This window comes from Tenrec ecaudatus, chromosome 1 (assembly GCF_050624435.1).
Source record: "Tenrec ecaudatus isolate mTenEca1 chromosome 1, mTenEca1.hap1, whole genome shotgun sequence".
In the NCBI taxonomy this organism is placed as follows: domain Eukaryota; kingdom Metazoa; phylum Chordata; class Mammalia; order Afrosoricida; family Tenrecidae; genus Tenrec; species Tenrec ecaudatus.
Window position 1 is genome coordinate 68,000,654 of NC_134530.1, and position 24,343 is coordinate 68,024,996.

General features: G+C 53.5%; 3 protein-coding genes across 5 annotated transcripts in view; 2 read left to right on the top strand and 1 right to left on the bottom strand.

The window, feature by feature from the left end:
• Nucleotides 1-2,619, top strand: part of CFAP57 (cilia and flagella associated protein 57) — an 85,527-nt gene extending 82,908 nt beyond the window's left edge. The window contains exon 22 of the mRNA XM_075530674.1: nt 2,405-2,619. Within this exon, the coding sequence (XP_075386789.1) occupies nt 2,405-2,619 (215 nt within the window). The remainder of the gene's footprint in view (nt 1-2,404) is intronic.
• A 3,017-nt stretch (nt 2,620-5,636) lies between these two features.
• TMEM125 (transmembrane protein 125) lies at nt 5,637-12,971 on the top strand. 3 transcript variants are annotated; one of them, XM_075539532.1, is made up of 5 exons: nt 5,637-5,892; nt 9,881-9,991; nt 10,453-10,630; nt 11,211-11,372; nt 11,597-12,971. In XM_075539532.1, the coding sequence occupies exon 5, from the start codon at nt 11,722-11,724 to the stop codon at nt 12,385-12,387; it is 666 nt and encodes a 221-aa protein (XP_075395647.1). In that variant the 5' UTR covers nt 5,637-5,892; nt 9,881-9,991; nt 10,453-10,630; nt 11,211-11,372; nt 11,597-11,721; the 3' UTR covers nt 12,388-12,971. The 3 variants fall into 3 exon arrangements, with proteins under 3 accessions (XP_075395647.1, XP_075395654.1, XP_075395659.1); XM_075539539.1 differs by having other exon boundaries at nt 10,509-10,630; XM_075539544.1 differs by lacking the exons at nt 9,881-9,991; nt 10,453-10,630.
• Nucleotides 12,972-23,674: 10,703 nt separating this feature from the next.
• On the bottom strand, nt 23,675-24,130 carry C1H1orf210 (chromosome 1 C1orf210 homolog). Its single transcript, XM_075539556.1, has 2 exons — nt 24,112-24,130; nt 23,675-24,000 (listed from the first exon to the last, which is right to left on the bottom strand). Exons 1-2 carry the CDS (start codon nt 24,128-24,130, stop codon nt 23,675-23,677), a joined length of 345 nt encoding a protein of 114 aa, XP_075395671.1.
• Nucleotides 24,131-24,343: the final 213 nt, after the last annotated feature.

The following is a 24,343-nucleotide window of genomic DNA, read 5'->3' on the forward strand; positions in this document are numbered from 1 at the left end:
GATCAAGTCCACAAGTCCAATACTAGTCCGTAAGTCCCTCTTCAGACTTGGGCAGCCATAAGCAACGTGCGGAATGCAGGAGCACCACCGGCCGGTGGGTGCAAACTCTTGTGAATCCAATGGCAGTGGGGCATCACAGGGCTCTGACAGCTCCCTGCGTGGCCTCCAGCAGGAAGGTGGAGGCAGAGAGGGCGAGGGAGGTTCCCAGGATCCTCCTTGAGAAGGCCACACCCACAAGGAGACCCTATCAGGCTGTGACCTGACTGACAGGCTAGACTCCACCCCTGCACTGTCTTTATCAAGATGACACAGAATTATGTAACTACCTCAACCAGCCTTCTTCTTAGTCCGGAAGAACCTCTGAAACCAGCCCGCCGTGGGTGGCCCTGCTGGTGTTTGAGGTCTTCCAGGAACATAGTCACTCGCAAGGCGCCGCAGTGGAGCCAACTGGTAGACCAGTGGTGAAGTGAACAAAATGCAGCCAATTAAAAGCTTCCTGACTTTGAAGAAATGCTCTGTTTTTTGAGCTTTTGTGCCCTTTAGAATGATGGACAAAGGCTTGTGGACCTTTGCCATTAAAATGAAGACAAAAAGAGCGATTTGAAACTATGTAAAGGGAGAGGGGTATGAATTGTTGCAAGAAGATGAAAGGAGTCCGTTCCTGTAATTATGGCCTCACGTTCTGAATTCCTGAGGGCCGAAGCACAGGGGAAATGAAGCCATATGGTAGGCTACAAGCCAACGTTTCCCCCCAGCACGGGCTCCGAGGGGCAGCTGGACCCATGCGGGGCGTGGGGTGCTGCAAAGGCAATGCCTACTACACATCCCCCTGGATGGCGGGCGGGAGTGCAAACGTTTTCATTGCTGAAATGGGGGAGGGCGGGGAGGGACAAATCAGCATGCAGAGCTCTGAGTTAGCGTGGTTTGGGAAGGGAACCTTTCACGGCCATGGAGTTGTGAGAGCGGCCCATCACAAGGATGTGATGTTTATGCACGGTGTGCGCAGCAGCACAGTGGGGAAGCTGCCGCTGTCAGAGAGGAAACCTTCAGGTGGCGCTTCCACTCCCGGCAGGCAGTCACACCAGGAAACTCAACTGGCATGAGTCAGCTTCATATCTAGCCTGCCCTTTGGTCCCGAGATGGAGCCCTGGGCTCTAGGGCAGCTGGGAGTTGGCACCCACTCAACAGTAGTGGGTGGGTGGGTTGGGTTGGGTTTGCGGGCACTCAGGTCCTTGAGGTGATTGCGATTCAGAGGAGGGTCTGGCCAGCCAGCCTGGCTAGGAGCACACACTCTCGGGGCCTGCCTGAGAGCTACTGGGGTGGGAGGGTGATTTCCCAGGGGCCCACCTTCCCTAGGCCCCTTCCATGGGAAATCAACCCAGCATGGTCCAAATATACTGTTTTCTGATGGCTGGCATTCAGAACTGAAGCGTGGAGACCGCAGGGGACTGCATACCGAATGCCACGGGACAGCTGTCTCGGGTCCTGGCAGGTGCCACTATCATAGGAGGAAGTTGGGTGAAGGGTCCACGGGAACGCTCAGTACTGTTGGTCTTTCAAAACACCGTATCTGTATGTGCAGCCCAGAGCACTGTGGCTCAGCACTTGGCTGCTCTCTCTGAAGCTGGTGGCTTGAAGAACCCACTGCCATTCCACGGGGAAGAAAGCAAGGTGGCAGCCTGCTTCTGTACAGATGACAGCCTTGGAGACGGCTGAGATGAGGCTGTTCTCTGTCCGGCACGGCCACTTCGAGTTGGAATCAACAGTGCACAACAGTCACACACACACATACAATATTTCAGTATTAGCGTGTATGGATATCGATCGAGCGATCAATATGTTGTGTTCATACCTACCCTTTGCGTGAGAGCTGCAGGCAGTTAAGTAGGAGTAAACTTGGCGGCAAGCCGTGTGGGCGGACTCCCCCGAGGGGAAGCCAGCATCTCTTGAGAAGCCTAGATGTGCTGATGAACCCTCCCCAAAGTTCTCCTTCAAAAGAGCATTCAATCTGCCCACCCGGGCTCCCGAGTGTTCAGCTGAGCCACCCTCAGGGCGCTGCAGGTGTTTCTCAGGACCCTGGTGGAAGATTTCAAATGTATACAAAAACAGAAAGGGCGAATGATGATGCCCATTAACCTTTCCCCTGGCATAGGTCAACAGGGCAGCGCTCCCCTGCCCAGTGTGGGGGATGGAGTGGCCTGGGGCAGGCAGCCTGCGGGCACAGGAGATGGGCTGGGCTGGTGCTCAGCATGTGCCTTCTCCCACCAGACAGTGAAGTGTGGCGCCCCCCCCCCCCCCGTCCCTGGATCCAGACGGCCAGTCTCAAGGAGACTCTGTGGGCAAGGAGGGAGGGAAAGGGGGCCCTGTAAAGCAGCCCCCATCAGCCCTGCTCTGTCACCCACAGCACCCAGCAAGGACCTCTCCAGCACCCCCCTCACCATGCGGCTGAGTGATCACGAGGAGACGGAGAGAATCATCGAAATGCAGCGCCTAGAAATCCAGCGCCTCCGGGACCAGATCCAGGAACAAGAGCAGATCCCAGGCCTGCACCCCCTGAGCGTAAGCCGGCTGCCGTCCTTGGTGGAGTCAGAGGCAGACTTCAGCACCAACCTCAACTGACCCCCACTACCACCCCACCCCCCACCCCACTCGGGTGGGCCATCCTCAGCCTCGGGCCACAGCCAGTCTTCAGCACTCTGAGTCCACGCTCAGGGGCTGCGGTTCCTGCAGCACGAGCCCACCCAGCCCCGTGGTCCCTGCCCTGGAGAATTTGGGACGCAGTAGAATAAACATGTTTGCCCACAGTGCTGTTCCCTTTGCTTACCAGGAAGCTGGGGGAAGGGGGGAGGGCAGGCTCCAATGCACCCAACGCCACTGCTGCGTCTCCCTGCCACCAGAGGGTTGTGGGTTCAAATCAATGACAGCCACTGTAATGTCTGGATAATTTAGAAGAGTCTTTATTTAGTTATAAGCAGACTGTTAGAATCTAAAAGCGATTCTTTGATTGCAGTCCTGAGTCCACATGTCAGTCCAACTTTAAAGGCGAAAAACTCACTTACCCTTTGTCTAAGACTTAAGCAAGCGTGGACAGAAGCAGAAAGCAAAATTAATGTTACTACTCTCTAGGGTTAGGGAGCATTACAGGGTACAGCATTGATTACACCATTCTGGTAACTTCAAGAAGAGCAAGCATGCATTATAAGGTACCTTCCTTATAAAAGAAACAATACCGACATTGCCTATAACATCTGGTTACCATAGCAAGACTAACTATGCCATCAGATTACATCACAGGGAACGATATTGAATCAGAACAAATGATATCTTGAAGAGTAGTCTAAACTGATTGTAGTGTCCAGAACCTGGGAATATGGGAGTGCCTTCTAGAAGTACTCAGCAGCAGAGACTTTCCCGTAGAGGTCAGCTAGCAGTCACCTTTCTGAGCTGGGAGGGAGGAACGGGCAGGTTACTTAGCAGCTTACAAAAATGGCGTTTCTAAGAATAAAAGAAAATGGCATTTCTTTTGCTAGTCTGCCCCAAGAACATGCCAGACTTCGGGGTTGCCCGCTATTGCCCTGCCTTGGGTCTTTAGGACTCGCGGCTTCCCTCTGAAACATCACCACCTGTTATTTCTGACCAGGTTTTCCCCTCTACTGAGGGAGTCAAGATCAGACCCGGCCTCCCGCGTGGTCCTTGGTAGGACATGTCACGGGCTTCCTGTGGAATTGACCTTGTGTGTGCAGACAAGGGGGAAGATGAGAGTAAACGTCCTCAAAGTTGGTCCTGCTTTTAGGCCTAGAAGCAGGAGTCTGACCTCTGCCCCGCTCTAGACTTGCCATCTCTGGTGGCTGACCCCCGTTTCCCACCCCACCCCCACCCCTAGGTTTATCTCTGGAATCCCTCTTTCAACACAGCTCACACAGCTCCGTACTGGGAGACCCAGCCACTGACAGGTACCAGGAAAACAAAAGGGCCCAGGTTCCCCCATCTTCACCCGCCCGCCAAGGACACACACCCTTGGACTCCCAGATAAATGGTTAACTCCCCAAGTCACCTCTGATGTCCTTGCCCTGGCGATTCCACGGCTGCTTTCCCCAGCGTTGGACACTGTCCGTGCTCATTCTGGCTTGGCCAGCGCGTTAAACAAAGCTCTCTAGAGGCCTAGGGCTGACAGAGGAAGGTCCACCAGGGAAAATGCCTCAGTTCTACGCAGCCCTGTCTCCTTAGCAACTAGCTTCCCACCCCCAAGCTCAGAGCAGGGCCAGCATATGCCCTCTGATCTCTTTTTCCTTTGTCTTCATACACAAGTTCAAGTTCATAGGAAACCTCATTATGTGTCATGCCACGGCCTGGAGTGCATTCCAATTCACTGTGACCCTGTAAGACAGCACGGAGCCGCTGCACGAGGTTCCTCGGCCTGTCCATCTCTATGGGAGCCTGACTGCCTCATCTTTCTCTCTCGAGATGGCTGGTAGGTTTGAACCACCAACGCTGTGGTTAACGATCCAACGTGGAACCCATTGTCCCACCAGGGCTCCAACCCTTCCATTCCTACATGTATCCCGTACTGGGAGACCAGATTCAGAGTAGGAAAAAAAATCAAATCGGGCAAGCCTCTGGGAGACCACTAAGTCACAGAGACAACCATGACATGATACACAGTGGCCACAGCCCTGAGCGGGAGCACACCCTGAATGCCCCCCCCCCCAACACACACACACCCCTCCCTTAGGAAACTCTTGTTTATCCTTCATCTCAGCTTCAATGCCACTTCCTCAAAAAGACTGCTGCTGACAGCCATCCACCATCATGCTTTCCACCACGGCCCTCGCTGTGAACTCTCGGTGCTGCCTGTCCGTCTGTCCCCCATGAGGTCCTCGGTTCCATGAGCGTACGAGGCTGTGTCTGTGTTTCCAGTTTACTCAGGACTCTCTACGGAGAATTGAGGGGAGCCCATAGTGCAGGCAGAGAGACCATCTCGTGTTGCTGTCCAGAGGTGAAGGATTCCTGGCGGCACTGGTGGGTAAAGTGTGGGACTGTTAACCACAAGGGTGGCAGTTCAAACCCGCCAGTCCATTCCGTAGGACAAAAGTGAGGCTAGCTGCTCCCATAAAGACCCAAGCCCTGGAAACCCTGTGCCGGGTGACTAGGAGTCTGTTGGGGTCCAGATGTGAGAGAAATAAGGCTTAAACTGAGATGAGAGCAGTGGAGGAGAAGTGAGCTTTTCCAACTTGAGGGGCTGATGGGAGTAAGCCAAGCAAAGGGAGGTGGGGGGTGGCGGACGGCCTGCTGGAGGATCCGAAGACAATCCACTGCGACTCAGAGGTTGGGGTTGCATGTTGCCATGAACTTGGCTCCACCTCCCGGGGAATGTGTCTGTGCCTGGGAAATTCACAGCCGCAGGCATGCCTCCACAGTAGGACAAATGGACAGACAGGGGAAGGTGCTAAGATGTAGCGATTTCCAAATGACAGAATTTTCAACTTAAAAACAGCTCAGCATCAAGGCATCGCACTCCCCCCATAGACGGAGCTGGGTTGAGAGATAAAGAACTCCAAACGGAAGAGAGACGTCAGCGGCACAGAGTCCCACAGGCAGGGCCAGAAGCCCCCCCCCCCCCCAGGCTGTCCCACAATCCCATGTCCTGCTTGTCCGCACTGCATGGCAGAGACACCCGAATGGAGCACCACTGGCCATGTGGTGGGGCTAGAGGGGCGTGACGCTAGAATCTAAGGCAGAAACAGCCAAAGGAACTGAAAACTCCCAGAATACGTCCTCGCTGGTGAGGAGGAAGTGGAAGAGGAGGAGACCCAGGCCAAGGGAAAGTCCTGCCCCGCGGAACCAGGCACCCCAGCCAGCAGCTCAGAGGACACTTTCCGTGGCCACACACAGGTGAGCTCAGCTGCTTGCCAGTGCACCTGGGGCCTGCAGGGCCATCTAGCTTCCAGTCCTGCTGCAACCCGTGGGACAGCATCGGTGCTCTGACTGCTGCCTCTGCGTCTCCTCGCTCCTTAGGGAAGGGGGGGGGCACCCTTTCCTTCAGGGCCCCTTCAGCCAGTTGATGAAGTGGGCCCAGTGATCCTGGTATCCTGGTGTGCTCTGCCTCAGGGGCCCCACTGGCCACCCACATAGCGAGGTGGACTTGGCTATTGAAGATGAAGCCCGTTGTGGGGACTCTGGAGTCATTCACTTCCAGTCTAACAGCTGGGTGCATTTGGAGCTGCCCTAAGAGCCACCAAAGTCTCTCTTAGGGCCCCAGATCTCTGTTGAGCACCTTCTTCTAGTGTCTTGGCATCAGTCATGGCCAGGCAGCATGAGCTGCCCAACAGAGCCTCCTCTGCCGGGCTGTTCTTCTAGCACTGAAGACCCTGGCCCACTGAAGGTTCTGGCATCAGCAGCTACCTTTCCCCCACTGCTTCATAAACAAACCACGTATAGACCTAGATGGAGGATATGTCAGTAACTTCACATTTTGATAGTTTGGTTTAATAAAGGTTCCTGTGATTTGGTAGCAATGCTTTTTGACTTACCCTTGAAGTAAATATTTATTGGAGAAAGAATGTTAATCACACACAGTTTACAGAGCCCCGGTAGCAAGACGCTTATGCACTCAGCACCTAGTGGGTGGCCATCTGAATCCACCAGCCGCTCTGCAGGAGAGACGTGGCCGGCAATCTGTTTCCACCAAGAAGTGCAGCCTTAGGAGCCAGGTAAAGCACTTCTACTCTGGCCGGTAGCGTCCCTGGGGGTCTAAATCGCCTCGACAGCGACATGTGCGGTCTGGTAACGGACACAGTAGACAGATTAAGTAATATTGTTCCCCCTTTACAAATGAGGAGACTGGAGCAGAGAGAGGTGAGGCCATTTCCCCTGCAGTCACAGAGCTAGACCTGGGACGTCTAATTCCCAAACCAGTGTTCCCTCCAGAAGCCATTCATTCATTGGGCAAAGATTTACTGAACACCTACTATATTCCAGGCCTGTTCACCGAGCTAGGAGCGCAGCACTGTACAGACACAAATTCCTTCCTTCGTGAAACTTATGAGCCAGGGATGCAGACAGGCAGCATTTCAGCTAGATTTTGTTTTTAAGTAGGTCACCGGTTAGACGGGGGACACCAAAGACTGAAGAAAATGAAAGAAACAGGGATGGAGGAGAAGTTATACTGGACGGTGTCACCAGTTTAGACAGGGCACCCAGGAAGGTTTCTCCAGGAGGCTGGCTTCAGAGTACATTCCTGGGGGAGCCTCACAGGGGCATGCGTGCTTATCTGGGGGGAAAGCACCCAGGTAAGAGCGAGCAAGGGAGGGGCTGGGAGGGGGATGAAGTCGGAGAGGGCTTTGAGTGTGTCTCAGAGGCAGGTCACTGCAGGGACACACCTTGTGACAGGACCACCCAGGCTGCTGGCTGAGCATAGTTTGAGGTTGGACCATGGGTACCCCATGGCTCACGGTCCTCCCCTCCATCCCCCCCAACCCACCCCTTGCCCCCTGCCACATACTTACTGCCAGCGTGCCTTCTGGCCTTCATTACCTCCCAGGCGGGCGGCCCTTGTGTGAGGACAGAGTCCAACCCTGAAGGAGCCTGCCTTCCCACTGCTAACGCCGAGGTATTTGATAAGACGCAGGCTAGAGCAAAGACTCGCGTAGTCAATATTTAATGTGAGTACATTTTGCCTCCCTTCCCCTCCCATGGAAAAACATTCTCTTCACACTGCACGAGAAGGGTGGAGGGAGTGACAGCTCAGTGTGGGTCTGAGTGGGGCTAGACCTCCTTGGGACCCGAGAATCAATAAACCTGAGAGACACACACAAGAAGAGCACTCCGCAGTCAGTGAACTCCTCAGTCCTATGGGAGGAGAGCGCTTCCTCTTTCTCTCATGGAGCTGGGCAGAACCGCTGGCCTGCAGTGACCACGACCAGGGCCCCTCGCTGGCGAAGAGGTCATCTTCAGTGATGCACTGGGCTCACGCCGTGTTTTGGTGGACAGCCCGGACCAGTTCTGGCTGATCCCACACCATCTCCCCGGAACAAAGCAAGGAGAAGCACAGGCAGGCCACGCTGGTGATGCAGGGAGCTGTAGGTTTATTGTCTTGTTCGCTCATGCCGGATGAAGAGAAGCAAGGTCATTATCAGGGTGCAATTTGAGAGACTCTGACTGACTTCGTGTGTGGTAGCGGATTCATTTATGTGCAGAGCTCTGTCTCTGTCCCTGTCACACTTCCAAACCCTCCATGGGTCCCTGGCCACGGCCAAATGCCTCATCCTAGTATTCAAGGCCTTGTATAGCCTGAGCCAAATTTGTCTCATATGCCTTCTGCCCGTTCATTCATTCATTCAACCCGTATTTATTGATTAACTTCCATGTGTCAAGCATAGTGCTAGCTACTGAAATCACAATGATTTACAAATCACAGTCCCTGAACCTGTTGGGGATCATATATCTTGTTGTGTGTGTGTGTGGTGGGGGGTAAGGGGTGGGGAGTGGAGGTGACAAATCAATAAAATAAAATAGTTGCAGCATGTTACAGAAAGAAGAGCTGTATAGGAAGCATTCGGTTAATTCATATCAAAGAGGACCCTCAGTTTGCCTGAAGTCAGGGAAGGCTTCTTGGAGGAGGCGAGATCTTAGTTGAAAAATGCAAACTGACCAGATGGGGATTGCAGGAGCACGCATAAGAACAGAGCAGGGGTCACATCCTTTCTGCCTGGCTAGCAGGCACCGGTGGCACATGGCTGGCCTGGCCAGCTCAGTAGCTTTAGGGGGCCTTGCAAAGGAGAGTCACATTTATCCTAAGTCTGCTTCTCAACCTTCCTAATGCCATGACCCTTTCACACAGCTCCTCATGTTGTGGTGACCCCCTCCCCCCACCATAAAATTATTTTCCTTGCTACTTCATCACTGTCATTTTGCTACTGTTATGAATCGGACGGCCCCTGAACGGGTCATTTGATCTCCAAAGGGGTCGTGACCCCCAGGTTGAGAACCGCTGCTCTAAGAGACCTGAAAGTGTTTTAACCAAGAGGGCTCTTGTTTCTCCCTTTACCTCCACATTCCCTCAGGTCCCACCTCCCCTACCCCTGCTAACTGACAACTAGCCCAGCCAATGGGCAAGGGGGATCTGCACTGGTGGGGCAGGCCTACCAGTCAGGCCTGATCAGGGGAAGTGAGCGGGGAGGAATGTGTCACACTCCAGAGTCAAAGAAATGGGGGTGGGAAAAGATGTCTGCTAGGGCTGGTCTGGGCTGAGTTGGTGGTAGAAGTCAGAACTGAGGCTGAGTTTGGAATTGGAATTGGGCTTAGGGCCTGGATTCTGGAGTAGGACTTGTGGTTGGAGTTGGAGTTGGGGTGAGGTAAGGAGCTCCCTGAGCTCCGCCTAGAAGTCGGGGTGGGGGTGGGGGGCTGTGGAGGTGGGCTTCCATAAAGAGCTGGAGCTCAGGTTTGAAGGCGCATATAGGATTGGGATTTGGAGCTGAGAGAGGAAATTTGCTTTGGAAATGGGTCTAGAAGTTGTAATTAGAATTTGAAGTTCGAGGTAGGAGATGGAATGTGGGATGTAGGAGCTGCAATCGAAGCTCTAGCTATGAGTTCAGGTTCAAGTTTGAAACCGCAGCTCCACTTCAACGCGGGGTTTGGAGGCTGGAAATTGGACTTAAAAGCTGGGGACTGGGCTGGGGGTCCAGGCGCGGGGCGGGGGCAGATAGACCACATTCCTCCTGTTACCCAAGTCTGGAGAATTGCATTCTGAGCCCTAAGAACAGGTGGCGGACGCCCCTCCCTTCCCAGGAATGCCTCTGCCCAGCAGAAGGAGCAGGGCCACGTCAGCCAATCGGCTCAGGCCTAGTCCTGGAAACAACATCTGTTGATACCCCTCCCCCAGGCTCACCTGCGTGCAGGTTAGGCAGGTGCAACGTCTGCCCAGACACAGAGCCGGAACGCCCCACCCACTGTGGTGGCTTCTCAGAGTGGCTCCAGCACGTCGGGGATTCCCGTGAGTCCCCCCTCCCCGCCCCCCACAACACCCTCCACCCCACCCCCACCGCCCGGACCTTCTCCACTGGTCGCGCCCTCCCACCCCCACCCCCCAGCTCCTGGCCTCTCTGGTCAGCCACCAGAGCCAGCGATGGGACAGCCCAGGGGCATGCTGGGACTGACTGGGAGCCTCTCCCGCAGCCCCTCGGCAGTTTCACCTCGGGTGTAGGCTGTATTCGGCCAAGTAGTCACGTTCCTGGAGCGAGCTATTGTTTGCGTCCTACATCTAACGCAGGAGGCCTAGCCTGGACTGGAGGGAGGGACCCAGGGTTTGTTGTTGTTCCCAGTGAGTACGTGTAGAGTCAGCTTCTACCACGGCTCTAGGCCCCTTGGGGAATTCTGAAAGGAAAATGGCAACTGACTCAGCCCCACCCCTCAAGACAAATGCAATTGTCCTAGTTTATGGGTTTTTTTTCCCAGATAAGGAGACAGATTCCAGAGGTAAAACTAATCCAGCTTCCTTGACCCTCCCTAAGCTAAGCCCCTCCTCTGGGCTCCCACACCACATCCCAGCTCCAAGACCAGCGGGGACCTACAGCTTCTGCCTGCCTCGGGGGAGCTCACTGAGGGCAGGGCCCTGCTGCTCTGCTCCCCTGGGGTGAGTACTCACCGTCCCCAGACGTCCTGTTAATGAGTCACCTTGCTGTGTCCTTCACCCAAGTTCCGCCTGGAGCTTCGGGTCAAATCTAGAGCCTCCTTTGCCCTTTGGGAAATGGTGGACCCGGGAGGCATGAGGGTGAGGAAGAGGGGGAAGGGGGACAGGAGGACGGGGAGGAAATGGAGGGAGGCTGGGAGGAGGCAGGGAAGGAAAGGAGGAGCGTTCCAGGTGGACACGGTTAGGTCTGCTCCCAGCATTCCAGCTAGAGTGGCTGAGAGGGAGGTGAGGCCAGTGTGGGGTGAGGCATGTTGGAAGAGGGGCAAGTCTGCAGCAGATGGGGTTGCTTCAGAGATGCGCGCGGCACATGGGGTGGGCATCGCCTTTATGGGTCTGAAGCGCAGGAGAGAGCCAGGTGCCTGGAGACCCATCGGCTTGGGAGCGTAGATGGGATGTTTGGGGAGGCCAGGAGCCGCAAAGGAGGAGAGGGGCACACTCAAACATCAGGCTGCTGGCTCCGGAGGAGTTAAAGCAGCAGCTCATCTCCCTCCCACCTCTTTCTCCCTCCTCACCCCACCCCCAGGGCCAGCGGTGACAGCTGAGGCCATGTGAGTCTGATCCTGAATGAGGCTTTATCTCCCACTGCTGTTCCTCCCATCATAGCGTTGTCCACTGTCCACCGTGACACCGGCTCCCTCGGCCAGTCGGGATGGAACAGGCATCGGAGGAAGCCAGAGCTAGAGAGGTCTGGGGCTGGGGGTGGCGGGTGGAGGGTATTCCCTGGGTGTAGGGAGAATAGGGTGTGTTCTAGGGCAAGGGGGGGTCACTGGGGAGACAGTACTGGGGGGGGGGAGCTTACTCAGGGAGGATCATTAGAGAAATTGGGGGGGAAGAGGATTCCCAAGGCTCCCAGGAGGAAACCTGAGGGACAGAGGGCTTGAGTGACAGCACCTTGGCTCCCTCCTGCAGGTAATGGTGGCCACAGCTTGGACTGGGAGAGAAGCAGGACTCGGGACTTCTAGCCACCAGACCGTGAGCCGCAACCTCTAGCCTCCGCCGCTGCCCCTCTGCCCTGGTCCCTGCCAGCCCCAGCCATGCCTGAAGCAGGGGTTCCAGCCCCAATGGGGCGGGGGCTACCCTCGGACGTCCTGGCGGAGCAGGTGGAGCTCTGGTGGTCCCAGCAGCCGCGGCGCTCAGCACTGTGCTTCGCCGTGGCCGTGGTCCTTGTGGCAGGCTGCGGCGCGGGCGGCGTGGCGCTGTTCTCCTCGACCAGCAGCCGCTCGGGCGAGTGGCGGCTCGCCTCGGGCACGGTGCTCTGCCTGCTGGCCCTGCTGGTGCTGGTGAAGCAGCTGATGAGCTCGGCCGTGCAGGACATGAACTGTGTGCGCCAGCCCCACCACGTGGCCCTGCTGCGCAGCGGCGGAGGTGCCGACGCCCTGGTGGTGCTCCTCAGCGGCCTGGTGTTGCTGGTCACTGGACTGACACTGGCCGGCCTGGCCGCCGCCCCTACCCCCACCCAACCCCTGGCCACCATGCTGTCCGTGGGCGTGGCGCTGGCTGCCTCGGGCTCCCTCCTGCTGCTGGGCTTGCTGCTGTATCAGGTGGGCCTGAGTGGACACTGCCCTCCCATCCGAGCAGCCGCCCCTTCCACCCAGAGTGGCAATGGAGACGGCGGGGGCGGCAGCATCTTCAGCATCTCAGGACGGCTGTCTGCTGGCCGGCGTCTGGAGACTACGTCTAGCATCGCCAGCCTCATCTGATCAAGTCAAGCCAGAGCCGTCCTTCCCAGCGGACTTGCCCGCGTGTCCTCTGAACAGATGGGCCAGGAGTGAATGAGAAAGGGAGGGAGGGAGAGAGACAGTGAGCATATGTGAAGGTGTCCGGGTCCCTAGGGCTGCGTCAGGCCTGTGGCCGTGTGCTTGTGCTTAAAGAAACTGCCTCCACACAGCCACACCACAAGAAGAGAGTGGTGTCTCCTTGGATTGGGGTTCCTGTGCTTATTGGGTGGTTAAGGGTCTGCCTCCCCGTGTCTGAGCCAGGTCTCTAGACAGAGAAGGTCTGGGAGCCATGCGCATCCTTGGCGCTTATGTTGAACACCCCAAAAGCCAAGCCTGCCTGTTCTCGCCCAAGCCCACAGAGTGACTGCTGTCCCCCCAGAGATGCAGCCCTTCGCTGAGGAAGGTAGCTCTGGAAAATGACCGTCCCTAGGCCACTGACCAGCTGGAGGACATTGCCTTATGCTCTGCGCTTTGGTCTTGGGATCCATTGTGAACGTGGGATGAGATCGTCAGTGGAAGCAGATGTGCAATAAAAATGGGGGCTGCCGGTGTGAGCGCCACTGCCGGTACCACCCCTCTCAGTTAACTCGTTTCTCCTGACTTAGGCTCATAAAAGACATCTTAAAGGTTCCTCTCCATAGACAATAAGGAGCTGCAGGGAAGATGGGGTGGGGGATGCCCACCTGTGGGCAATCCAGGAGGCAGGAAGTGGGTTGCAGGGCCGGGGGAGAAGAGCATTCTGGGTAGGGACCCAGTCCTTTGCATCTATTCACCAGCTGGGGCTTTGTCAGCTGGCTTCTCTGAAGACTGGTCCCCTTTGGTCTGATTCGCCTGAGGGAGGTTGGGAGACTGCAGCTTCCTACCCCGCCCCCCCTCTTTGAAACCAAACCAACCTGGGTCTGTGTGGTGGTTGTACCAGCTGGCCCAGTTCTGGTACCATGGGCATGGGAGGGTTGTTTGAAATTCCCTGGGGCTGTAAGAGTCACTTCCTGCTTGGAGACTGGAAGAGCAGGAGCACTTCCTGGGTGACCGCGGGACCATCCCACTGGAAGCAGCACTCCCGAGTTGACTACTGTTTCATCATGTCCTGCCTCACGAGGTGCAGGTGACCTAAAACTCAGCAAAGGCACCACGAGAGGCAGGAAATGCGAGAGCTCACAGGATCTAGGCAACATGGCCGCAGTCCGGCTACAGCAAGGTCCAGGGGTCCCTCAAGGTGAGTCACGACGTCGGCGAGTGGGAGACAGAAACCACACGACTCAAAGGTTGCGGGTGACTGTTCCAATTTTATTCCTGCAAAGGTTCAACTTATATATTCTTTTTCTTGGCTTAAAGCTCATGGCCTGAGGTGAAATTCATCAGGAAATTCTCAGGCCAGAAGACCGTGACAAGTTACATAATCACATCATGATCCTTGTTAGAAAATTAGTACATATTGAAACTAAAACTATCTCAACCACAAGGGTGACAGACATAAACCTTCTAACAATAACTGAGCACACTTCATCCAACTAGAGTGCATTGTTCTAACTATGAAATCAATAAAACATTGATGCATTTCATTTATCAAACACAAAAATTACTTGCCAGGCTTTGACTGTTCTTTCTGTTCCTTCTTAAGCTGTTCCTCTAGGGTTTTCATTTCCTGTTCTTTCTTTTCCACTAAGTTCCCATAAATTAAACTCCCAAAAGTCTTTCTGTACCAAGGCATGAGTTGCCTCACAATAGGTAGCTTTGCTTCAGTGGACTTCAAGTTGCCTCACAATAGGTAGTTTTGTGTCAGTGGACTTCAAACATCACGGAGGCCCTCCTCTTGCTAACCTTTCCGTAAAACTTAAGCTACTAAAAGGAACTTGTATACCTTTGTTAATCATTCTTCTGCCATCCTCATTATAAGCCCCCGTATAAGGTAAATCAGGGCCAGGAACTCTATTTCTCTTTGGGTTATTTCCTGGAGGGCGATGCCATATTTTACCCCCTACGCAATAACCAATGTAAGGAGGGGGAAACACCATAGGAAGTGGATGATGAACTTTTTAGGGTCTCGCACAAAAGCTTCCAAACGAGCCTCTGGCATTTCCGTGGGTTTCGGTTGCAATAGCTCAGCCTGCTCAAGATCAAACATAAATTCCTTAAAGGGGGTTGGGGGTTCTGGCTTCCAGTTTCTAGTGTTATTATACAATACACTTTGCACGCAGTCAGGACATGGATCTTTCAAAGCCATAGGAAGGGGAGTAACCTCAACTTCTGGGGAATATTCCTCAGTTGACATCAGTTGTTTCCTAAAAGGGGAAGTGATCAAAATTATCAGGAACCAGAGAGCAGCTACAATTACCAACAATGATATCAGGCCAATAATTCCAAAGGGTTCACTGAAGGGACTTCCTTGGTGGAGCCTTCCTGAATGCTCCGCCTCCATGCGCTGACTGTCAAGGCCCATGGTTGGAAGTGGTCTCGGCAAACATAAAGCCGGGAGGCTCTGATGAGAGAAAATTGCTTTCGGCTAACAAGATCAAGGAAGATGCCGAGTTAATGGATAGCACACGGGCCTTGCAAACAAAGGACTTAACGTGCCCTTACAGGTCCCTGGAGCAGACAGACAGACGAGCCTAGGGCCTGTGTGAGAACGTCCACATCAAATCAAATACAATCAAAGCATTTCCCTTGGCATTTCTACTCCGCACATTCAGAGTTTCACCCCTCCCCTCTCTTAAAACAGCTCTTTTTCTGGAAGTACCGGCATGGCATTCACCCGAGCACCCAGACCAACCTCCGATCCAATCTGCACCTGCTTTATCTCCTCACCGTGTGTCCAATAATTAAAGGACCGACTCCTGCTGATTTCCCTAGGAAATCCATCCCTTGACACACACTCCCTAGACAGGGTTCCCAATGTCAAACAGCATCCTTACTATTCTCTCTGAAATCGAGCCCCTGCCCATGCCTCCCTCTGCCCCAACAGACACACACTTCTGCCAGCAAGTCTTCTTAAAGGCAAGTCTACACCTGAAACCCCTTTTGTGGTTTCCCACTTCCTACAGGGTACAGTCAAGACGCGAGTTGGTCTTTCTCCCCACAACGTGCCCTGAGCCAGGCGCACTGAACTTTCCATGTCCTCTTGACTCTCCCGGCCTTTACATTGTATTATTTTGTGACCTTCGAAGACCAGTTTGCTGGGGAGCCTTCCACCCATAAACTAGCGTGGTTTCCCTTCTCTACACCCATAGCACTGTGCTCACTTGTGAGCTAATGTGCGATGATTTCTTCATGTGCCCATCTACTTAACCAGGTGATAATATCCCTGACAGGGCCTGGACCTCACTCATCAATGCACCCCGAGACCCATGATGGGTCTGATACATAGTCGGCGCTGTCTTGGGTGCTCTGACGGAGGTGTTGGAAGGGCATGAGTGCAGGGAACAAGGAGAAGCCCACCATGTTGGGCCAGGCTGGCTAGAGAAACCCAGCCACACCCACCAGTGTTTATGAAAGAGCTTTATATCACCAAGTAATCCTCTATCATGAAGGCAGCCCAGCCTCGAATGCTTACGTTCAATGCTAGCTAGCTCATAAATCCCTCTTCAGACTTCCGTCGCCCACATGCCGGTGATGCAGAAAGGCGAACAGGCAGGGAGGAAGATGACAGGCTGGTGGGTTCAGAGCTGCCTGGGTCCAAGGTCCGTGGGGAAATGCAGGGTGTTGGCAGCAATGAGGGTCAGGTGGTTCACCTGGGACCACCCCTTGAGGCAGGCAGCGTCCCAGTGAAGCCCCAGCAAGAAGGAAGGAGTGGCAGAGAGAGTCCCTTGCTCTCAGACTGTGGGAAGCGTGCATGCAGATGAATTCTTTATTCTCTGATTTAACAAGCTCGGGTGGGCCAGGGTTCTGGGTGGAGGGAGGCCTTCATACTTGTGAGTTAGAGATGAGTCCCAATCACATTCTCATAATTCAGATTCATTCCCGCAACCCCCTCCCCACCTCCGGTAATAATGCCAATTTTAAGGCGCTCCTTACAAGTGCGTGGCTGCTTACTATACTCTTGAAGGCTGTCTCCCTGAAGGCTGTCTACCACGGAGCTGATTTCCACTCACATCGAGTCAGTAAGACAAGGGGGAACTGAACACTGCCTCTCTGATTTGCCAAAGTTGTAAATCTTTGTGGGGACAGAAGGCATCCGTTTTCTCCCAAGGAGCGGCTTAGTGGATTTGAACTGCTGGTGTCATGGTAAGTAACCCAATGTATAACCCACTGTGCTAGCAGGGTTCCTTCTGAAAGGTAGAGGTGGTTTTAAAGGGCTGCTAAGAGAATGGGAGAAGGATCCGAACACTCACCACCACCACCCCACCCCCAGCAAGTTTGCTAAAAGTTTTGAGAACCACCGTGAGCCTAGGGACCAGGCATGCCCTGAGGCAGATCCAGGTCTTCTCAGCAGCACCCAGAAGCCAGCGTGCTGGCTGGAGGAGGCACATCACCAGGAGGCTGCAGCAGCAGTGGGACAACAGGGCAGGCGCTGAGGATACTGGCAAGAGAGAATTTGACATAAACGACTGAGAACTCTAAATTGATATTAAGCGAAGACAAGAGGGGATTGGTGAGAGAAATGGAGTCATCTGGACCTGGAGGTGCTGTAGGGTTAGACTTCAGATGCGGAGGGAGGCAGGCTTGCCGTGTGTTTCTCAGGCTTTACAGTGGATCCCTAGGTACTCAGCCATGGTCCTTGGCTGCTTCGCAGTAGTACATTCCAGAAACAGACAAACCTAGTGCAGTCCAGGTGGTTCTTAGTCACCCACCATCACACACAACTCTAGGCATCAGGCTCCCACAGTACCAGCTCCTGGTACTCAACTTCCTGGGCAAGGACCAAACCCAAACCAGACTCACTGCCACTGAGTCGCGGCCGACTCATAACCACCTTGGAGGACAGGGTAACACTGGCCCTGAGAGTTTCTGAGACTGGAACTCTTTCCAGGAGTAGAAAGCCTCCTCTGTCACCCTCAAAGCAACTGGATGGTTTCTGACTATGGACCTCGCCATTATCAGCCCCGGGAGGAGCCACTGGGCCTCCAGGACATACGGCGCTGCTTTGTGACCCTTCCCCTGGGTCTGTGAAGTTCTTCCCTCCCAGCCTGCTATCCAAAACCAAGCGCCTACACCCGGAAAGGGATCTACGCCAACTCACTGGCAGGGTGGGAGTGGAGGCAGGGAGGGAGCAAGTCCAACCATCAAAAGGTTCCTTCTCTGAGTCTGTCTGGCCATCACTTCGAGGCCAGTGCCAGAGCAAGCCCGAAAATGACACTTACGTGAGCCTCAACTTCTCCATCTGTAAAATGTTCTTGTTATTCACTCAAAATTCACTCCCATCTAACTCAGAGCAACCCTATAGGGCAGAGCAGAACTGCCCCCGATGTAAATCTTTACCGGAGCAGAGAGCCTCCTCTTTCTCCAAAGGAGCAATTTCAAACTGCTGACCTTGCAGGTAGTAGCCTACCGTGGAACCCACTAGGCCACCAAGGCTCCAGTTCTTATTATGTTCTATTAGATCAGAGATTCCCATTCAAGTCAAAGCACGTGCAAAACCAGCTACTAGCCCATTTTACCAACCAGGTGTTAAGGCACTGAAGGGTTAAATTAGTTGCCCAAGGGCACAAAGCTCTGAAGTAGCTGAGCAGGGATTTGAATTCAGGCAGCCTCTGTTCTCCACTCCCTTTGCTGCCCGGCGGGCAGCGTGCCTGTGGTTTGGGTGAGCCCCAGTCTGTGGCCTCCACACCAGGCCAAGGGGCGTGCCCTTCCTTGTCTTGGGGAGCAACAGGGCCAATTGGCTGCAAAGCTGGTGTGTCCTTCACAGTCAGGTCTTGGGAGGAGTTCAAGGACCGGGAAAGTGGCCGCAGCTGCCAAGGAGAAGAGGTGGGATACGGAGCAGAACTGGACTTCCCTGCACTCCGGCTGCTTCTTCCCAACCTCCCTTGCCTGGTGCCCTCTGCTGACAGTCCCTTCGATGTCAGTGTTTCCTATTCAGTCCTCAGTGCCTCCTAGCATTCTGCTACTTTCCCTGGTGATTCACCCAATCCTAAGTCCCCATTCCTACTCATTCCCAAACAATGGCTGTAGGCCGGACTTCTCTCCTTTGAATCTAGCTATCCTTGGGCATCAATGCCTACTTGTTCCACACTCAACATGAGATCCCCACTCCCCCCAAATCTGATCCCCCTCAATTCCCTCACCCACCCGAACTGGACCAGGGCGTCCTCACTAACTCCTCCCTTTTACCCCATGTCCAAGCAGTCAGCAAGTCCTGCCAACTCTGTTTCTGCTGTTGCTTTTGGCTGCCATCAAGAGAGCCTACAACTCAGAATGACCCATGCACAATGGAGTAAAATGCTACTCTGTCCTGTGTCACTCTATGATCCCCTACGCATCGGACGGCTGTGATCCAGAAGGTTTTCATTGGCTGGTTTCTCCAAAGTTGATCGCCCAGCTTTTCTTTGTGTCATGGTTAATTAGGTGCCATTGAGTCAGTTTCAACCCATAGACACCGTATGTACAACAGAATAGAACACTGGCCCATTCTGCATGCCTCATGATCAAGGCTATGCTTGACCCCTTTGTTGCAGCCACCATGTCCATCCATGCCATGGAGGGTCTTGTGATAGTTAAGTTTATTGGGCCAACATGGCCAATGACCACAAGATTAGTAAAGAGCAGAGAGATAAATGGTTCGGCAAGCTTTGCCTCTCTCTTGCTTTTTGATCATTGGACCAGTGTGCGGCTGCTTTCCTTGTTCTGTGCCTCCATTTGCAAGCTACACTACTTGTGGGATGCCTAACCCGTGGGCTGTGATGCTGTAATTTGAGGTTCCTTCAAGACCTGCTTAGCCACGCTACTAGAATGTACATCTCTTGAGCTGGGGACTGTCAGACCCTATCATCTGGCTGACCAACTGTTGGTGACCTACTTGCTGTTTGCTGCCTGTGGCCGGGTAGCCTGAATTGCTCTATGGAGGACTACCCGGTGGCCCTCAGGACTTGAAGGACTGCTAGTGTACTAGCTGTCTCACAGAAGTGAGTTCCACTGAGATGCTTACAACGCCATGGGACCCAAAGACTTTCTACTCACTGGCTTGTGATCGTCCTGCATTTGGCTCCATTGCTTGTGTTTCGTGAGTCTGAAGAGAACTTTATAGATTGGTATCGGAAATATGGGCTAATATCAGACTTAGGCCTTGGACTGGACTGGGTTGGGATGTTTTCTCAATGGTCAATTCCTCTTGTATATAAATCTCTTATGTACATATGAGTGTCTCTATGAATTTGGTTCTCTAGTCTACCCGGACTAACACAGGTCTTCTCCTTTTGTGGTGACCCTTTCCTTTATTATGCATGGCAGGCATCCTTCTCTAGGGACTGGTCCTCCGTGTTAACATGTTTGAAACATGGAAAGCTACGTCTTACCATCCTCTCACCTAAGGGGCATGCTGGCTGCATTTCTTCCGAGACAGATTTGTCCATTCTTCTAGCAATCCATAGTATAGTCAATATTTTTTCACCAACACCATAATTCAAAGGCATCAGTTCTATAGTTTTATTGTCCAGCTTTCGCATCTATGTGTTAATTAAAATATTAAAATTATTATCGCTTAGCTCAGGCAGATCTTAGTCTTCTGTAGGGGGAGGTCAGATGCTTACAGACATCTTCCCTGAAGGCGGTCCCTGCCAGACTGCTGTCTCCCCGCACCACAGGGGTGGGCCTCCTCCCTGCTGCTGGAGACAATGGATTAATGGTCTCTCTCAGTTGAGCCAGGGAACAGGCCAAACCGGCTCTGTGACATCCCAGGTTAGGCTGCCATCCTGTATCTAGGACCTGCCCATCTTGCCACATGTATACCCCCAACCCCTCCTCTTCCTATTGCTTGGATACCCCTAGATCACTCCCTCCCATTACTGTATGACCTATAGTACAACCCCTTCCTGTGACGTATGTCTTCACCTGTAATTAGGGGGCTTGCATGTTCACAGAGAATATAAAAGCCTGGGCTAGCATTAAATATCTCTCTCTCCCTCCACATGAACCACCAAGTGGGGCTGAGGTGAGCATGCTACCATGAATTGTCTGACTCCATTTATTTCAATATTTCTCATGCTCTCTATGACTTTCAATATTTCAATATTTCTCATGCTCGTTATGACTTTACTATGACCTTTACTTATTATCACTGTACAATTGCACCTACCAGACCCATAATGATATGTTAGGGGCTGGCTTCCCCTGACAGTCTTCAAAGTGGCATCATCGATTTTTAGGATTTTTTTTTTAACAATTTATTGGGGCTCATACAATTCTTATCACAGTTAATACATATACATACATCAATTGTATAAAGCACATCTGTACAGTCTTTGCCCTAATCATATTTTTCTCCTCTTTTCTTATTTTACATTTTATTAGGGACTCATACAACTCTTATCACAATCCACACATATACATACATCAACTGTACAAAGCACATCCATACATTCCCTGCCCCAATCATTCTCAAAGCATTTGCTCTCCACTTAAGCCCCTTGCATCAGGTCCTCTTTTTTTTCCCCCCTCCTTCCCCTTTCCCCCCTCCCTCATGTGCCCTTGGTAATTTATACATCGTTATTTTGTCATATCTTGCCCTATCCGGAGTCTCCCTTCCCCCCCTTCTCTGCTGTCCCTCTCCCAGGGAAGAGGTCACATGTGGATCCTTGTAATCAGTTCCCCCTTTCCAACCCACTCACCCTCCACTCTCCCAGCATCGTCCCTCACACCCTTGGTCCTGAATGTATCATCCACCCTGGATTCCCTGTACCTCCAGCCCTCTTATGTACCAGTGTACAGCCTCTGCCCTATCCAGCCCTGCAAGGTAGAATTCGGATCATGGTAGTTGGGGGGAGGAAGCATCCAGGATCTGGGGGAAAGCTGTGTTCTTCATCGGTACTACCTCGCACCATAATTAACCCATCTCCTCTCCTAAACCCCTTATACCTGATCCCTTGGCACCTCGTGATCGCACTGGTGATTTTTTGGGATTTTAAACAACTTACTTGCAGCAGATTTGGCCAATGCAGTGTGTCACTCAATGTCCTGACTACTTCCATGGGTACTGACGTAAAATGAAATCCTTGACAATGTCAATATTTCCTGCATGTGTATCATAATGTTGAGTACAATTACCTTTATCTGGAAGATCCACTGAAACTTGTTCACTATCATCACAAGCTCCCCAAACAAATGAGTGGTGTCCGCGCCTGAGATACATTAGTTGGGTATCCAACCCAGGTCTCCCAGCCTCCACATGGACAGTCAGGATTTCACTGAACCACCACTGCCCGCCCTGTCTCCTACACTTTGCTGCATCTTTGTTCCCTTCATGGGGCCCTAGTCAGGTTTTACCACCTAAACCCTGGAAACTGGATCCAGCCTCAGTACCTCTCTCCCCTCATCCAGTCCATATTTTCACATCAGCCAGAAGGGTCACACCATGTTATTACACACCACCATCCCCGCCCCCACAAGAAAAAAGCCATGGACCAGCTTCAATGGCCTTCAGGATGAAGCATGACTTCTGTCTTGCCATCCAGGGTCCTAACTTGCCTGGCCCACTCTTCAGCCCTGTGGCTTTTCATGGGCACCTTTGGGCCCTGCCTGCTAGCCCTTCTCAGCCTCCTGTCTCCTTCTCAAGGGCCTCACTCCCTCACCCATCCTTTCACTTTCCTTCTTTCCAAGCGCTCACCTTCAAGGCTAACACTTCAACCAGGTAGACACATGGAGGGGGGGTGGGGCCTGGCTCGCCAAACTTCCTCCTCTCCAGGAATCAGTTGGAAGAAGTAACGTGTTTTCCCAAAAACCACATCTGTGCTACGGGACCGTCCCCAGTCACGACTGATTGCACCAGTAGCAGATATTTGAGCCAAATTGTGCTAATCAGATCCTTTGCTCTTGAGTATTTGCAACTAGGAATGACGTTGAAGAGGGCTGGTAAGAGCGAGTCTCCTTAAAGCCCATAAACAGCAGAGCGCTGGAGACCCAATGGCTGACCTTAGGCTACTGGGACCACCTGTTTCCTGCCCTTCCAAGTCAGCTTTTCCTGTTGATTCTGGTCAAGAGCCAGAAGTCTCCCCCCAACTTCCTTTCTAAATCCTGCCATCAAAAGAATCTTGACTCACGTTTTCCTGATTCGAACACTGCTGCCCTGGGCCCTGCCCCAGAGTTGCTCGGGCCCTCTCCGTCTCCGTCTCCCTCTCCGTCTCCTCAGAGATTCGTGGTAAAGCCTTCCACACTGCACTCCACTGCTCCCCTCAAGCCACGGGAGTTCAACACACATTTACTCAGCATCAACTTCGCGTGATAATCTGCACACGCCGAGCCAGACACAGGCCCTGGCCTCCGAGCCCTCAGTAGCGCGAGGCCAGGCACCGAGAAGCATACTCTGTGATCAAGATGGATATAACCCGTGGCCAGGGGCCTGGTGCAGGAGCGCGGGGGTGGGGGGTGGGGGTCTGGTCCTGAGAGGGCTGGGCTCCTGGAGGCGGGGCTATGAGCTGCATCCAACAACCCCAGCACTGAGGCCTGCAGTGCAGATTCGTTCAGAAAAAATAAGACCATTTTTTTTATCAAAATGAAAATAAATTTATTCGTTCTTGTGTGTGTAATACCTGATTACCATTTAGATTGCCTACTTTATTGGCGAGAAAAAAAACTTTTCCGTACGAAACCTGGCACTCGTTTTTAACTGCTGAATGTTACCATCTGGGCGCATTTGAATTGCTGGCAAGGAGGCGGCCAGCCGGGATGGACCAGCCAGTCCAGCCAGGGATTTTCACTCGCTGACACAAGACCTGTCCGAGGGGGAAGGGCGGTCTAGGCGGAGGAACAGCACATCCGCGGCTCACGGCAAAGCAGCCCGTGGGTGCGGGAGTGGCAGAGATTGAGTTAGGCCACCAGAAGTAAGAACGACAAGAAAGAAAGTAGGCGAGAGAGGCTGGCAGAGGCCCGACCACAAAGGGCCTCATTTCATTTCCACATCCTGGCCCGCGCTGGGCTTTATCCTGAGAACATCAGAGAGCCTGATTGAGCAGGAGGGGTCCCTGTCACTTGGGTGTCCATGGGAAGGATGGATGGGTTGGACAGTGGTAGGGGAAGGGCAGACTCTCCTTCTCTTGCCTAAACCCTGACCACCTCGGACCCTTGAGGTTCCAGCTCCGGTTACCTATAGCTGTCAGGCAAGGGGTGAGGGTCCAGAGGTCAAGGTTCAGAGGGAGAAGGGGCCCCTGCTACCTTCCGGTCCCAGCCCACTAACCCCAGGCTGAATGTAATTGTCCTCGATGAAGCCATCATCATCCTCCTCTTCACCCACCTCCGGGCAGTTCCTCTTTCCCGTCTCTGGCAGAGGGCGGTGCCGGTAGCTGGCCCGGTATTGGCGGCAGAGGTGGCATTTGGCAGCAAGTGTGATGAGCAGGGAGAGGGCCACGGCGCCGAGCACAACCCCCAGCAGCACTGGCCAGCCCCCGGCCTTGGGGCCTGGTTCAGGCGATGACGCAGCGGATGCTGTAAGGAGCTCCAGGGGCCCCAGCGTGGCTGCCGGGGGAAGGACTCGATTATTGGTGGAGTCCTCCCTGGGGACACCGAGAGGTGCGAGGGCAGGCCCTCCCCCCACCTTCCCCCCACCTTCCCCCCACTGGCACTTGCTTTGGTTTGTCTCATTCATGGAGAGGCTTGGAAACTCACGATGAGCCCTGGCCTCTGCCAGACACAGTCCTGGCTCCAAGGGGACCTTCAGGTGGCAGGCAGCTCTAGGGCACGGAGTCCTAGAAAAAGCACAGATACCTAAGTGCCATCAGTGAACCTAGGACACACATTCCAGGTCACACTCAAAGCCACCCTGGAAAAACTCTGGACACCAGACACCTGGGCCCTAATC

What these genes read in the sequence shown, in the direction of transcription:
- TMEM125 (XM_075539532.1), top strand. Translation starts at nt 11,722, where the DNA reads ATGCCTGAAGCAGGGGTTCCAGCCCCAATGGGGCGGGGGCTACCCTCG.